Source organism: Gopherus evgoodei, chromosome 2 (assembly GCF_007399415.2).
Source record: "Gopherus evgoodei ecotype Sinaloan lineage chromosome 2, rGopEvg1_v1.p, whole genome shotgun sequence".
Lineage (NCBI taxonomy): Eukaryota > Metazoa > Chordata > Testudines > Testudinidae > Gopherus > Gopherus evgoodei.
In genome coordinates, this window is record NC_044323.1 from 248545856 (window position 1) to 248561569 (window position 15714).

At 42.9% G+C, this 15714-nt stretch overlaps 1 protein-coding gene across 3 annotated transcripts in view; it reads left to right on the forward strand.

Moving 5' to 3' along the window:
- Positions 1-15714, forward strand: part of WWP1 (WW domain containing E3 ubiquitin protein ligase 1) — a 160459-nt gene that overhangs the window by 76132 nt on the left and 68613 nt on the right. For 2 of the 3 annotated variants that reach the window (XM_030553396.1, XM_030553397.1), the window contains exons 9-10: positions 4749-4862; positions 5473-5647. In XM_030553396.1, the coding sequence (XP_030409256.1) occupies positions 4749-4862; positions 5473-5647 (289 nt within the window). The remainder of the gene's footprint in view (positions 1-4748; positions 4863-5472; positions 5648-15714) is intronic. The other variant, XM_030553398.1, reaches the window with a different exon arrangement.

Sequence of the window (15714 nt, forward strand, 5' to 3'; positions counted from 1 at the left end):
CCTGATATGTAAATAATCAGTAATAATTTTATTTGGACTTTACCGTAATTTAAGTGATGATTTTCCAAGTGCAGCTTCTCATATCTTGTAGGGGTCTAATAGACCTGCAGAGACACTTTGCATAAATAATAGTGCAAAATCTTGCAATTAGCATGAGTTTTGCTACATTTTTCAGCTAAGTTAACATGATAGTAAGATAAAAGGATATGAACAAGGATGATGATTGGGAACAAATATAGTCTAGTATTGGGGGGAAATTGTTTAGCCTGAAAATTTCAAAGTATTATAAGCACATAATTAGAGTGACAGCAAGTGCATCAGTGGAATTTAAGGAATAAAGGATTTTCAGAAAGGTGGCTTTAGTGCATTCAACAGCCTTGGTGCACCTGTGTCGGAACATAACATTTTTGTGTGCATGTGGGCACTGTGAATGTGGCCAAGTGGTAGGTATCCCAGTGGCATTTTCAAAGTAGGTGTGGGAGTTGCATAACCTGATGTTGGTGCTGAAAAGATGCACAAATCCAGAATACGCATATATGATTACGTACAGTCCACTTTTCTCCTTGGCGTCTGATCATTGCTGGAGAGGAGGTCTGTTGAGAACATCTAAAGGTGCTTGCTGATGAAAGAAAAGTTTAATGCAAGAAAATATGGACAAAGTTGTTGTGAAATTGTTACTTTGCTTTAATAAAGTTTGGGTTACAGCAAGTGGGAAAGGGAATGTGGAGACTAAAGTCAAATCAATAAATATAAAAATGAATGTAGTATGAGTGGTGCTCACTGTTCAGAAACAGTCTTTCCCAACCAGGTACCCGAATGTGTGCAGGTTCTCCTTAGAGATTGGGTAGGATCATTGGTATTGTCACGGGTGGAATGCATTTTGTGTGTGTTGTTCTTCGGTGCAGACAGTCAAGAGTAGTTAACACTGAGAAATTCCACATGGACCTAAAAGCTAGTTGAATAAGCACCATCATAAATAAAATTATTAATAAATGCAATGTAGTGCACATTGAAAGGAATAATTTGAACTACTCATACTCTATTTCTTGGGTTCTATATAAACTGCAAGTATCAAAGGGGTAACCCTGTTAGTCTGTATCCACAAAAACGACGGCAAGTCTGATGGCATCATAAAGACTAACAGATTTGTTTGGGCATAAGCTTTTGTGGGTAAAAAAAACCCACCTCTTCAGATGCTTGGAGTGAAAATTACAGATGCAGGCATAAATATACTGACACATGAAGAGAAGGGAGTTACTTTACAAGTGGAGAACCAGTGTGGACAAGGCCAATTCACTCATGGTGAATGTGGTCCACTCCCAATAATTGATGAGGAGGGGTCAATACCAAGAGAAGGAGAATTGAGCCAGCCACTCCCAGTCCCTATTCAAGCCCAAATTAATGGTGTTAAATTTGCAAATGAATTGTAGCTCTGCAGTTTCTCTTCCAAGTCTGTTTTTGAAGTTTTTTTTTGTTGTTGAAAGATGGCTACTTTTAAGTCTGTTGTTGAATGTCCAGGGAGATTGAAGTGTTCTCCTACTGGCTTTTGTATGTTACCATTCCTGATGTCTGATTTGTGTCCATTTATTCTTTTACATAGAGACTGTCCGATTTGGCCAAGGTACATGGCAGAGGGGCATTGCTGGCACACGATGGCATATACATTAGTAGATATGCAGGTGAATGAGCCCCTGATGGTGTTGCTCATGTGGTTGGGTCCTCTGATAGTGTCTCTGGAGTAGATCTGGGGACAGAGTAGGCAACAGGGTTTGTAACAGGGATTGGTTCCTGGGTTAGTGTTTCTGTGGTGTCGTGTGTAGTTGCTAGTGATTAATTGCTTCAGGTTGGAGGGGCTGTCTGTAAGTGAGGATCAGCCTGCTTTTCAAAGTCTGTGAGAGTGAGGGATCATTTTCCAGGATAGGTTGTAGATCGTTGATGATGTACTGGAGAGGTTTTACCTGGGGGCTGTACATGATGGCCAGTGATGTTCTGTTGTTTTCCTTGTTGGGCCTGTCCTATAGTAGGTGGCTTCTGGGCAACTGTCTCACTCCATCAATCTGTTTCCTCACTTTCCCAGGTGGGTATTGTAGTTTTAAGAATGCTTGATAAAGATCTTGTAGGTATTTGTCTCTGTCTGAAGGATTGGAGCAAATTCGATTGTATTTTAGGGCTTGACTGTAAACAATGGATCGTGTGATGTGTCCTGGACGGAAGCTGGAGGGTGAGCATGCGTGCCTGTGGTGGAGACATTGATTACTGTCGGGGGGGGGGGGGGGCTGGGCTGGGCATGCATGCCTGCCAACAAGCAAGAGAGACTCTATCCTTCTCGCTCGCTACCGCGGCTTGCTGGAGGCGTGGAGACATAGGTCTTTTTAATTATGCAGAAGGAAGGCTCTTTCTGCAAGGCAGAAATGTAGCAGCCTGCTTGCATAGTAATATGGTTAATGTTGTTAGTTAACTGTTCCTATTCTATTAACTGTTCCCATTCTCCATCAGTTCTCACAGGAGCATAAAAATTGTAAAAGTTTTAAGGCCCCTACATTGCCAGAGTGATGTAAAGCCTTATAAATGACAGTAGGGGAATCAGCGAGGAAGATCTATGTGCATTCTGACTTTTTTCCTGTGTCAAAGTGACACAATGGACTTAGATTACAGCTCAGAATTTATTTTATGTACCCATTAAAAAAAACAAACTTTGAGGGCAAATAAAACAGTTACCAAGCAGTCAATAAAATGTCAGGATGTCAGGACAATCAGAAGCAAGCACTTCCCAAAGTACCCAGCCAGGTCCAGGACAATAATTAGGAAAACTGTATGACTTTCATGTATGAAAGTCTGAGCAATTTAAAATGACATTCTACTTTTTTGTTTTTTGGTGTTCTGTAATGTAATTTAAATTCAAATGCAGGATTATAACTGGAATGCAGAGTATTAGTTCTTCTTCGAGTGATTGCTCACATCCATTCCAGTTAGGTGTGCGCGCCGCGCGTGCACGTTCGTCGGAAACTTTTTACCCCAGCAACTCCAGTGGGCCGGCAGGTCGCCCCCTGGAGTGGCGCCGCCATGGCGCCCAATATATATCCCTGCCGGCCCGCCCGCTCCTCAGTTCCTTCTTACCGCCGTGTCGGTCGTTGGAACTGTGGAGCGCGGCATAGCTGTCCTCCACGTCCCTAGCTCTCCTAGTTATCTATCGTTATCTATCGTTATCTCTAGTTTCATTATAGTTGTTAATTAGTTTAAGTTGATAGTTAAGTTAATTAGTTGTAAAGTACTTCTTCGCCGGGGGCTTAGCCCTTCCCGGCACCCGGCACCGGGCTCATGCCTGGTTCGCCGGGCTTCAAGCAGTGTGCGGCCTGCAAGAAGCCCATGCCTACCAGCGATCCCCACGAAGCGTGCCTGAAGTGCCTCGGGGAATCGCACAGATCCGACAAGTGCCGCATCTGTAAGGCCTTTAAGCCGAGGACAAAGTACACGGTCTTCCACAAAGACAAGGTGCAGCTTAGACCACACCCTGCCTTTCTACCCAAGGTGGTCTCAGCCTTCCACGTCAACCAAGAGATTTTCCTCCCGGTTTTTTTCCCAAAACCTCACTCCTCAGGCAGGGAGCAGCAGCTCCACTCGCTGGATGTCCGTAGAGCTCTCGCGTTCTACATAGAGAGGACCAAACCCTTCCGCACATCCCCCCAGCTTTTCGTGGCGGTAGCGGACCGTATGAAAGGGCTTCCTATCTCCTCCCAGAGGTTATCCTCGTGGGTTACGTCCTGTATCAGGACCTGTTATGACTTGGCCCATGTCCCTCCGGGCCGTGTGACTGTGCATTCTACCAGGGCGCAGGCGTCGTCGCTGGCTTTCCTTGCCCGTGTGCCCATCCAGGAAATCTGTCGGGCAGCGACCTGGTCATCGGTCCACACCTTTGCTTCCCCCTACGCCCTGGTACAGCAGTCGAGAGAGGATGCGGCCTTCGGAACTGCAGTGCTCCATGCCGCGACTTCTCACTCCGACCCCACCGCCTAGGTATGGCTTGGGAGTCACCTAACTGGAATGGATGTGAGCAATCACTCGAAGAAGAAAAGACGGTTACTCACCTTTGTAACTGTTGTTCTTCGAGATGTGTTGCTCACATCCTTTCCACACCCGCCCTCCTTCCCCACTGTCGGAGTAGCCGGCAAGAAGGAACTGAGGAGCGGGCGGGCTGGCAGGGATATGTATTGGGCGCCATGGCGGCGCCACTCCAGGGGGCGACCTGCCGGCCCACTGGAGTTGCTGGGGTAAAAAGTTTCCGACGAACGTGCACGCGCGGCGCGCACACCTAACTGGAATGGATGTGAGCAACACATCTCGAAGAACAACAGTTACAAAGGTGAGTAACCGTCTTTTATCAAGTGTTTGTGACTGAGCTTTCATGTGTTTAGGAAATGCTGAATAGTTGTGATTTTTTCTGTGTTGTTGGTTAAATAAATTATCAAAACAATTGAAACTGGTGTGATTATATTGTATTATTTTCACAAAGTATGCAGCATTTTGCAGAATTTTTAATTTTTTGGTGCAAAATTCCCCAGGAGTGGAAGGTAAGAAGAATTCATATAAGATAAGCCTTTTGTGAGTGGGCAAATTTGACCCTTAGCCTTTAGAGTAAGGACTGGGATTGGATAACCCATTTGTTCACTAGCAGACTTTTTTTTTTTTTTTTTTGCTTGTCTGAAAATTTAATCGGAAGGCAACATTTTCGTGTTGTTTTTTGTTTAAAGACATGTCTTTTGTTTAAGATGGGAACAGAGAAAGGATCCTCATGGTAGAACCTATTATGTTGATCACAACACACGAACTACGACATGGGAAAGACCACAGCCTTTACCACCAGGGTAATGAGAGTTTATATACTACTTTGAATGTTTTACTTACATTAGTACCAAAAAGTATTTTTATTGCATTTTGTAATTACATGAAAAAAATATCATTGTACAGCTCGTATTTTTTCGAATCAGAAGTTCATAAAAGCAGTACCACACATGTATTGCAATACCTCCTGTCCCCAAAACAAAATAAAAAAGCATAAATCTTTACCAGATAATGATCAGGATCATCATAGCTACTTTTATGTGAATGTTGGTGGCACATCTATAGCCTGTGCTGATCTTTTGCTGCTAATAATGTTGAATTATTTATCCTTTTATTTAATGTTTAAATTTAGAGTACTTATTTTATGACCTTTTTGGTCTCGCTGTGCAGAAGAATGGTTGAGACTGTTTGTTTCCCTTGGAAGGCTAACAATTGTTTCTAGAAATTTACATAAAGTCTCAGAAACAGAACACCAGTGTGTTATACAGAAGAAATTAAAACTGCTGCCTATCTCTCATCTCTGTGTTGGAACTGAAACATTAGCTAAGAATTTAGTGTACCACAGAAAATTAGTTTTGTACTTTGTACTGAAAATTATATAACTATTAACATATTAGTATTTTTGTTTGTTAGCTGGGAAAGAAGGGTTGATGATCGTGGAAGAGTTTACTATGTGGATCATAACACAAGAACAACAACATGGCAGCGACCAACCATGGAATCGGTCAGGAACTTTGAGCAGTGGCAGTCTCAACGTAACCAACTACAAGGAGCTATGCAACAATTCAACCAACGATACCTCTATTCGGTAACTTTTAGTAAGCTATAAAATGTTAGGAGATATTTTTAACTTTACTGCTCCCAATGGCTTCAGAATTATGCAACTGTATATATTGTGAGATGTTCATCTATAAAGATGGTTAGCATCACTAACTTGAATAATGGGTTCTATTTTAGAACCTGTACTTCTAAAACTACTACCTGTGCAGGATTCTCACTGCTGGGTATCCGCTCTCCAGCTCAAGACCTGTCTGCTTCCCGAGCACTTAAGGTTTATAATCCCTAAGGGCAATAGTAACTGGTACAAGTATACATCAGGTTCTGACCTTAGGGCAAACTTCAGTTCTGCAGCTCAGCCTCTTCTTTGAGTATTGACTTTTTTGGCGCACTTGTCTGAGGGTGTTGTTTTGGTACTTAAGTATTCTTGATTTTTTTTTAATCACTCAGTGATTCTCAGCTTTTCATCAACATTTCGGTAGTTTGGCTCCCTTACTTTGTTTTGAAGTATCTGCTTTTGTTCAACTGTGAAACTTCTTGCATGGTCTCTGTGTTTCCTCTCGGTGTCATTCATTTTCTTAATCCTATAGCTGAGCAGCTTCAAGAAAAGCCTGTTCTTAGTTTGGGAAAGACATTAATGAATGAACAGATTAACTGTATCCTCTGAGAGTTAAGAATAGTATGCAGTAGTGTTAAACTGTCTACATATACCACCTGAGCAGTCAAATATTATGGGGATCATATCCAGACTCTCACTGAGGGACCCCTCTAAGAGACCCTTATAAGATTGATATGAGGCCAGAGGCAGTATGTGTGATGGTGGTGGGGATACAGGGTCAGGTACTTCCCCAAATTTCTGCCTTCTATGTACCATACAGGTTTTCAAATTGTGGGGTGCATGGTCGAGTGCTCCCTAGGCAGGGTGGACGACACAGGTCTGAGCCGCGCGGCTGACGTGCTCTTGCCCCGTCCTCAAAGGAGCCCAGTGCTGGCTGGTGACATCCCCTAGAGTAGGCTCCTGCCCATGGGCGCTGGCTGTCATGAGATGTTCCCCGAGGCACTTGATGCCTGCTGCCTTGCTGCTCATGGCTCTGCTGCTACTCCTCAGCTCAGAGGCAACATGTGAGGCAGTCACATGCGTCCTCCCCAGTATTTAAATTGTGCTCCCCCTCCCCTCCCCAATCAAGAGTTGTGCACTGTCTCTATATGAGGATGAACTGGATGCTTCAAAGGAGAAATCATTTAATTGTAAGCCTGAGCCAATTTCAGCCTCTGAGCACTGGGATTCAGGGCTGGCACTTCCTGCATTAGTACAGCTTGCTCTGAGCTCACTGGGTTAGCTTTCATCACCAAAGCATCCTGTGACATCCCTTCTGAAACAGAAGATTCACCTATGCACTTTGAGTTGACTGTACTCAGCCCCAGTTTGCCTAATGAGGTACCACATAAGAAACATCAGGAATGGGCACAGAAAGGTGTATCTCTGGTGAGGCCCTTGACTCCTGGCTGCTCTGCGTCAAACCCTCTGGTTTTATCACTCTGTTTAGCTTTCAGGAGACAGAGCCAGTGTGAGACTCTGCGATGTGCATCCAGGGACCTTACTAAATTGCTCCAGATTATCTCCAAGGCTGTCCTGAGGGATGCAATACCATCTTTGACACTTGTCAGAATTCTCAACACAGTTGGAGTGTGTTTTGCTCTGTTGATATACAGAGCATTAACCCTAGTGCTGGTATTCCTGTTATCTTGTGCCTAAGATCTTAGTGCAACCAGAATTGACACCTTCTGAGACACTGTCTTGAAGCTTCTGGCACTCTAATCAATTGTCACCTGAATGGGTGCAGGGTGATGATCAGGGAGATGGCTGTTACTTGGACTGGGGAGAACTGGGCAAGTCTTCTGATGCCAAATATATTTCTATTTCCTCTAATTTCTTTAAAAGCTGGCTAAATTGGCAGATTTTGAAATAGCGCCACTCCAGCCATCTACACAGATCACAATTGCTCTCAGAAGGTTCCTGCTCCATTGCACCCTACTTCAGACCATTTCATGAAGATATATCAGGACACCTCATCTGTCCTGTCTCTAAGATTTTTCAGAAAAAGTTTTGTTCTTTTCAAGGTCATCACATATTTTCCAATGGGAGCTTGGTTGTCATGATAGCTTTGGATGTGGCCAGACAGAAGACTAAGGAAACGCACCTTGAACTCTGATGCTAGAATTCATTTGTATTAAGAGGTTACCAGTCAATGACTGCAGCCATTCATGTCGTGGCCTGCCAGGGTTTCATGGTCAAAGAGCGGGTATAACCTTTGGGAAAATAGCCCTTTGGTTTTGTCAGAGTCCTTCCCCATGACAAGTATCATGAACTTAAATGACTATAGGAAGGATGCGTGGGCCTGTCCCAGCATTAGGAGCATGTGGCCTTAGATGCGGGTGAGATAGCGGTGAGAGCAGAACTTGTCTGCAGGTCTCTAGCTTCTGACAGAAGGTTAAAAAGAAGAACTCGAGCACCTATTCTACATAAGGACAACCTTTTTCAGGAACAGATGGAGGACTCTTTAGAGAAAGTGAAAGATTTGGCAGTCATCCTGTGTTCTTTATGCCTGAGTCCCATCCTCTGGGCGCTGCCTGTGGTGTAGGAAAAGGAACTTTGTACTTAAAAACCTTGCTTTCACATTGAAGGTTGGTCCCAAAGGCACTGTGGCATAATCCCCTTTGTGAGAACCAAATGTCCAGTTTTTCTTTAAGGAACCTGTAGTTCCTGCTACATAAATCCATCACAACACTCCCCAGAATTGCAATTTTTCTCAGTTTTTAAAAGCAGGGCAAGGAAAACCCAGGTGAGTAAGCTCAAACTCCTGATGATGAAATGATCTCTTTGCCTGGCCTCAGACTCATGTCAGGAAGCTCTCCCCTCCCAACCCACTTCCATATATCAGTCTCTGATTGAGCACAATGCTCGGTCTACCTTGGCACTGCAGTTGCCCAGACCTTCGGGGAAGAAGTTGGAAGGTTCTGGGAATGCTCTCTGAGAAGAAGAATTCTAGTTCTCACAAATAACCTACATCTAAAAGATCTCAATCTCTGGAAAGATTAAGTGTTTGAGCCCTCAGGTACTAGTCTGGGTAGCATTAAGACTCAGTGCTCCTAAGACTCTGAGCTCCTCTAAGGGCCATGACCTGAAGCATGCTTCAATACTATCAAAGCATGACTGGAGCAGCAGGGAAAAACAGCCTACTTCTAGCAAGTTGGTATCAATGGACCTTCCACCACCTTCTTCAGTACCCAACATTATGATTCTTTTGGTACCTCAAAAATCCAACCATACACCTCAGCCAACAATCGCTTTGAAGCAGTCAGCATCATTAATACCATCAGATTCCACTGCAAGGGACCTACCTAAGTAGACCTTTACCTGCAGTATCATTAGTTCATCAGATACCATAGGAATTTAGATATTCCAGAAACCTGTTTGTATTGGATGAGCTGGAGTCATCTCTCTTGATGGATACCGAGCACGTCTCGGTACTGAGATCTACACAGTCACTAGAATTACACTTCTCCCTAGTACCCCCTGGTTCTCCATCATTTTCTGGTGGAGATGCCCCTTTTGATGTTGAAGAGGACCTTTCATCAGTCTCTCACATCTCAGTATAAGGCACTCCTATCTGCCATTATGAGAATCCTATTGTATTCCACTGTGGGTTTATGCACGTGTCCAGAGCTGAAGAATTTAAAAGTAGTGTCTGCTGGCCTGTGTGTGTACCCTGGCTCATCTTGTGCCTCCATCCAGGGATAAAGGGCAGGGAGGACTGACCATCTCTCTAGTTCCTTTTCACTGCCACGCAATTTGGATCGGTGTTTGTAGCTTCAGCCTACAAAATAAGATTTAGATTTAGTTTTATAAATAGTTTTAACAGTTTGTACTCTCTTTGGTGAAACACCCATACCCTGTTTGGGTACTGAACTATGCCCAGGACTCTGGGCTTCACACATTTTGTTTCCTGCCTGTGGTCCTTCTCCATTAGAAACAACCACTAGCTCTGTCTGTACGGGGGGTCCCCAGCTTACGCAAGACCCGACTTAATGCAAATTCGCACTTACGGAAACAGTTCCATAAACCAGAAATAGGATTTTTGACTTGCGAAAATGTTTGCGTCACGTACAGGTGTATATGTTTCTGACTTACGCAAAATTCGAGTTAAAAAAGTCTTTGTGGAATGGAACGATTGCGTAAGTCGGGGGCATCTGTACTGCCTTTGGGAACCCCACATCGTGGTGAGGTGCAGTATCTGCCAATCATTCCCCAGCCGTACCTGAGAAGGGCAGGAACTTCATCTCCAGAAATATCTCATGGAGCAGGCCATGAGGCCTCAATTAGACCCTGGCCAGGGAAACCCCTTCCCCACATACATTGGTCTCATTCAACAAGGAGTGCGCCTACTACTGTAAAGTCCACCAGGAAGCACTCTCATAAGCATGAGACCAATTCTTCCTCTAAATTCATTTCAGAGAAGTCAGATTCCTCTCTGAGCAAGCCCATCAGCTTGGTGTGTGAGGACTTAGGATGTCATTAAGTCCCAGAGACATGACAATAAAGCCCCAAAGCATTGGGCTACATCAGTACCCAACAGCTATCCATCTGTACCATCATTCACAGCACTTTCTAAGCCCCAGGATCTGCCAGAAGCGACAAAGACTGATCATGGTCAACTTCTCCTGTCCATGACACCGTCTTCCTTGGCAGCTACACAATCTCCTCTGATTCCAGCAGCTCAGATAAGTAGAACTCTTCTCTCACTGGGGAAATCTGAATCTGTTGCTGCTCCACAGGACATTTTTGCTTTCCTGGATCTGGAATTCCTGCCATCAGGCCCCTCTGTTTCCAGAGAGATAACACTATCAAGGGAGATGAGTTTATTGCCTGACCTGTATGTGTAGTATAACTCTCCTCCAGGGGCATCAACAGTACTGCCTCTGGAGCCAGAATCAGCCTTCTCTTTATCAGGAGATCCTGAACCAGCTGATGAACCCCATCCTACATATCCTCCGCCACCCAAAAGACCTACATCAGTTTGGGATGAACCTCTGTCTCATCCAACTCAGATTTGTTGGTACTCCATGCCTTGGAGGCCTCTATGATCACCTGTTGATCCTTCTTGCTGGCTATATTGGGATCCTGGGGACCAGCACCTCCCTGCAGAGTTGGTCTGATCTGCTAGGGAGTCATCCCTTGCCTCCCCTGTAAGGGGACACTCAGCTCTGCCCCTGGATCCTACAGAGGAGGGGGTACGTTACACACTGGATCTGGCAGTTCTGCCGTAACAAGCAAGACTGCCATCTTCATCTCCAAACGAAATGGAGAACCCTATGTCTTCTTCCCCCCGGGATGACTTCAGACCTTCTTCACAGAGTTTCTGGAGAACTACAGATGCATCTTGAAGAGGTTCAGGACTCCCAGCACAGAGTCTTAGACATCGTCCACTTGTCTGGATCCAACAGTATAGTTCTCCCTATTAATGAAGCCATACTGGAGACAGCTAGGCAGGAGTGTGCCAAACTGTCCACTTGCATTCCCACCCACAAAAGGACGGAGAAGTGTTACCATGTGCCAGCCAAAAGGACAGATCTTTTGTTTTCTCACCCCATTCCCAACTTGGTCCAAACTTGTGGTGGTTCGGTTTTCTAGATTGGATGCTGCCCTTAGAAACAGAGTCTTGTCTTTAGTCTTGGACTCGGCTCTGAAGCTCCTCTTTCCAGCTGGGGGTAATGCTCTGTAATTACCTGAGGTGATGCCTGTTGGAACACTACTTGAAGAGTGAGAGGTTACTCATCTTGTGCAGTAACTGGAGTTCTTTGAGCTGTGTGTTCCTATGGCTACTCCATTACCCACTCTCTTTCCTCTCTTCTTCAGAATTTCCTCTCTGGGGTTATGGGTTGGAGATGGAGCTGAGGTTCACCTATATAGCCCTATATAGTCTCAGTGCAGGGCATAAGGATGTATAGGACTCCTGCGTGAACCATATGGACACTGTTGCTAAAAAATTGAATTGAAGGCACATGGGACACGTGCTGCCTTGAAATGGAGCACCCAGAGGGATATACATCTAGAAGAATTTCAGTTCCTGTAAGTAATCTTTCCTTATTTTGTATACTTTTTATCATGTCCTCTTTTTTTAACATCCCTCTTTTAAGGAAAAAGACCCCATTCTTTTTCCAGTCTTTCTTGAAGTGCAGTGATGGTGTGCGGTCATCTATAAGCGAGTGATTTGGTGCTTTCCTATGCTAAGGTTATGCTTAGGTACCAAAATATCTTAAGAACTTGGGGTGTTCTGCTTGCTATGAAGAGCTGTGGAGTCGCAGGAATGAGAATCCTGAAAGATATTAGAGAAGTAGAAATACACGGCAAGTCATTTTTCCCTCTCGTGATCCTTAAATAGCAGCTGATGCTTTGAGACACTTTTTGAAAGAAAACATTCTATTTTCAAACAAATATCTTCATTTATCACTTTTTCTCTGTATTCTCTGCTAAAGGCATCTGCTTATATGCAGAATCCTTAAGAGTTAATAGGTTCTAGGAGTTCATCTGAGGCAAAAATCATTGTTTGTAACACCCAAATGTGATAAGCATAATTATGATTTCAAGTAGTATATAATCAGAAATACTGATGCACTCTTAGGAAACAAAGATACAGTTTTGAAGCCATTAAACTTAGCGCTCAAAAAAAGAGAGACGAGAAATGTAGAAAATGTTATGTTGGCAGGATTGTCTGTTGTAAGTACAATGTATTTCAAATTTTTATGAAAGGTGCAATTATTTCTTTAATAAAACAGAAATAGGAAAACAGTATAATATGTAATTGCACGTTTCTATTTACTAATCAAAGTACAATATCTGTTCATGGAATGATACCTTCATCTAAAATATGGTCTGCCTTTGCTTTAATGATATCTTTTACCATTATCACTGATTTTCAGGCCAACTTGAAACATATTTACTTTTTTCTCTTCAGAATGCGTTAGGCAGCTGTTACAATGTGTCCTCTCTGATCTTATATTCACCAGTCCTAATTTGGTGACCCTTTTTATGATCTGTCAATCAGACACCAGTGTTCAAAAAGGAAAGAGAAATTGGGTGTTTGATGGCTTACTTGCTTCTCTTCACAACTGCTTTCCATGTATTTGTCATGTTCGGTGGATAGTTCAGTTGCATTAGCTACAGTTCCCGTCAATGGTAAAACAAAAACATTGAAGAATGATGATAAAACAAGAAACAAAGACCAAGGAGAACACATTTGTTGACTACAGCGCTGCTGTAGATCGTCAGGCTCAACGGGTAATGATCAATGGCTCCATGTCTAGTTGGCAGCCAGTATCAAGGGTTGGTCCTGGGGCTGGTTTTGTTCAATATCTTCATTAATGATCTGGAGGATGGTGTGGACTGCGCTCTCAGCAAGTTTGCAGATGACACTAAACTGGGAGGAGTGGTAGATAGGATACAGAGGGACCTAGACAAATTAGAGGATTGGGCCAAAAGAAACCTGATGAGGTTCAACAAGGACAAGTGCAGAGTCCTGCACTTAAGATGGAAGAATTCCATGCACTGCTACAGACTAGGGGACCAAATGGCTAGGCAGCAATTCTGCAGAAAAGGACCTAGGGGTTACAGTGGACAAGAAGCTGGACAGTGTGCCCTTGTTGCCAAGAAGGCTAATGGCATTTTGGGCTGTATAAGTAGGGGCATCGCCAGCAGATCAAGAGATGTGGTCATTCCCCTCTATTGGACATTGGTGAGGCCTCATCTGGAGTACTGTGTCCAGTTTTGGGCCCCACACTACAAGAAGGATGTGTAAAAATTGGAACGAGTCCAGCAGAGAGCAACAAAAATGATTAGGGGGCTGGAGCACATGACTTATGAGGAGAGGCTGAGGGAACTGGGATTGCTTAGTCTGCAGAAGAGAAGAATGAGGGGGCATTTGATAGCTGCTTTCAGCTACCTGAAAGGGGGTTCCAAAGAGGATGGATCTAGACTGCTCTCAGTATCAGATGACAGAACAAGGAGTAATGGTGTCAAGTTGCAGTGGGGGAGATTTAGGTTGGATAGTAGGAAAAACTTTTTCACTCAGAGGGCGGTGAAGCACTGGAATAGGTTACCTAGGGAGGTAGTGGAATCTCCTTCCTTAGAGGTTTTTAAGGTCAGGCTTGACAAAGCCCTGGCTGGGATGATTTAGTTGAGGATTGGTTCTGCTTTCAGCAGGGGGTTGGACTAGATGACCTCCTGAGGTCCCTTCCAACCGTGATATTCTGTGATTCTATATATTTTTGTATTACAGAGTAACTGTAATTAATTTGCATACACATTAGAACAATTTAGTGCTCTGAGTTTGCCCCTGAAAGGAAGAGGAAGCTGTTTGCAGATAAATTATAGAAAAACTAAAGTGAGATATTTGATGGTGGATTTTGTTACCCAGGAGATTGGATTAGCTCTCCCTTAGTGCTGAAAGAACCTGTCTGTTGACCTGAGTGGCCAAAAGAATGTCGTCTTAAGATAAGAAATGCAGTCAGGGTACCCAAACAATCTTAACTCTTCCATGTAGAGATGCCATGAGAATAAAAAATATGAAAAAATAATTGTCTTCAGAAAAAACAGTTCACTCTGTTCTAGGACCACAAGCAAACTTGTCTTAATCGTAATCATATGGTTATTGCATAACATTAATATAGACCAGAGTTAAAATGGTTTAGGTGCCTTAACTCTGCATTTCTTAGCTTGACAAGTTTGGATTTCTTTTAAATGTAACCTTTACTGAATTTGCTGGGTTTGTAATGTTTGGTTTTGGAATTATTACAACATCTCTAATAAAAAATTATGTAAAAATAATAAAAAAGACAACCCAATGCAGCTTCTGTGAAAAAAAATTGTGCCTTCCCAGTCTGTTAATTGTTTGAGATGCAACAAAATAGTAGATAATGGAGAACTGTGATATACATTGATATATACATAATTAGAAGCACAGGCGAGAGATGCACAGTTTTCTTTTACACAAGCTATGTTGATTTGTCTGTGTCATAGATGTTTTAAGGCTCTGTTTATCATTTTGCCTATTTTGCCTTGAACTGAAATAAAACTCTCTAATTTGTAACTTCCAGGATCATCTCTAGTGTCTTTTTAAAGCAAGTTACAATATTTGCTCCTCCAGGTTTGTAGCTGATTTTTAGAAAAGATGGTATGTTTTTGTTATCTGCTCAGACGCTTCGTTCTTATGTTCCTTCAAAAATCTTGGTTGCATACGTGCCATCCAGTCTGGAGATCTGTAGTGGTTTTGTATCATCAGTTTGTTCCAGCATGTCTTTTTACAAACATCTTAATCTTTATTACCTAAAAAGAGGAGATCTAAGGTAAGTAATCATTTAGGCCCTCATCCTGCAATGTCATATGGACTTCCTTAATTTTTTATGCATGTGAGTAATTGCATTAACTTCATTCTTGTTATAAAGTTAAACACACTTTTGCAGGATCAGGGGCTTCACTTCTCTTCAGTGTTCTTTATTCTCCTTAATTGTTCCCTTCATAACTTTGTAGTCTAAAGGAACCACTGATTCTTTTGCAGCTTCCTGCTTCTGACATACTTAAATAATTTCTTGTTTGGGTTTTTATATTTGTCTTACTGGTCTTCAAAATACCTCTTAATCCATTTAATTTCTGTTTTACAGTTCAACTGCAATAGATTGTTCCTTTCTTTTGAATGTTCTTGGGCAATGCAGTTCTTCGTTAGCTGTAGTTTGCTTCCTTCAACATTGAGTACTCAAAGACGCAGTCAGAAAATAGAAAAACTATCTCAATCTTTATCTGTGCATCTTGCTCTTTGTCTACACTGGGAAAATGAGCCATGTTGGAAATGCAAGTTACACTGCTTTGCACCCCGTGTAGAGTAGACCGTTGTATTTAAAAATGTGTTGACAATGGCCAACTAATGGATTTTTAAACACTGTACTTACTCTGTACTGGCTGCCAAGTGGTGGTTAACAATGTTTTTGTTAAAACATGTCACCTAACATGTTTCTAACGTGATTCCTTGTGAAAAAACAACCCTG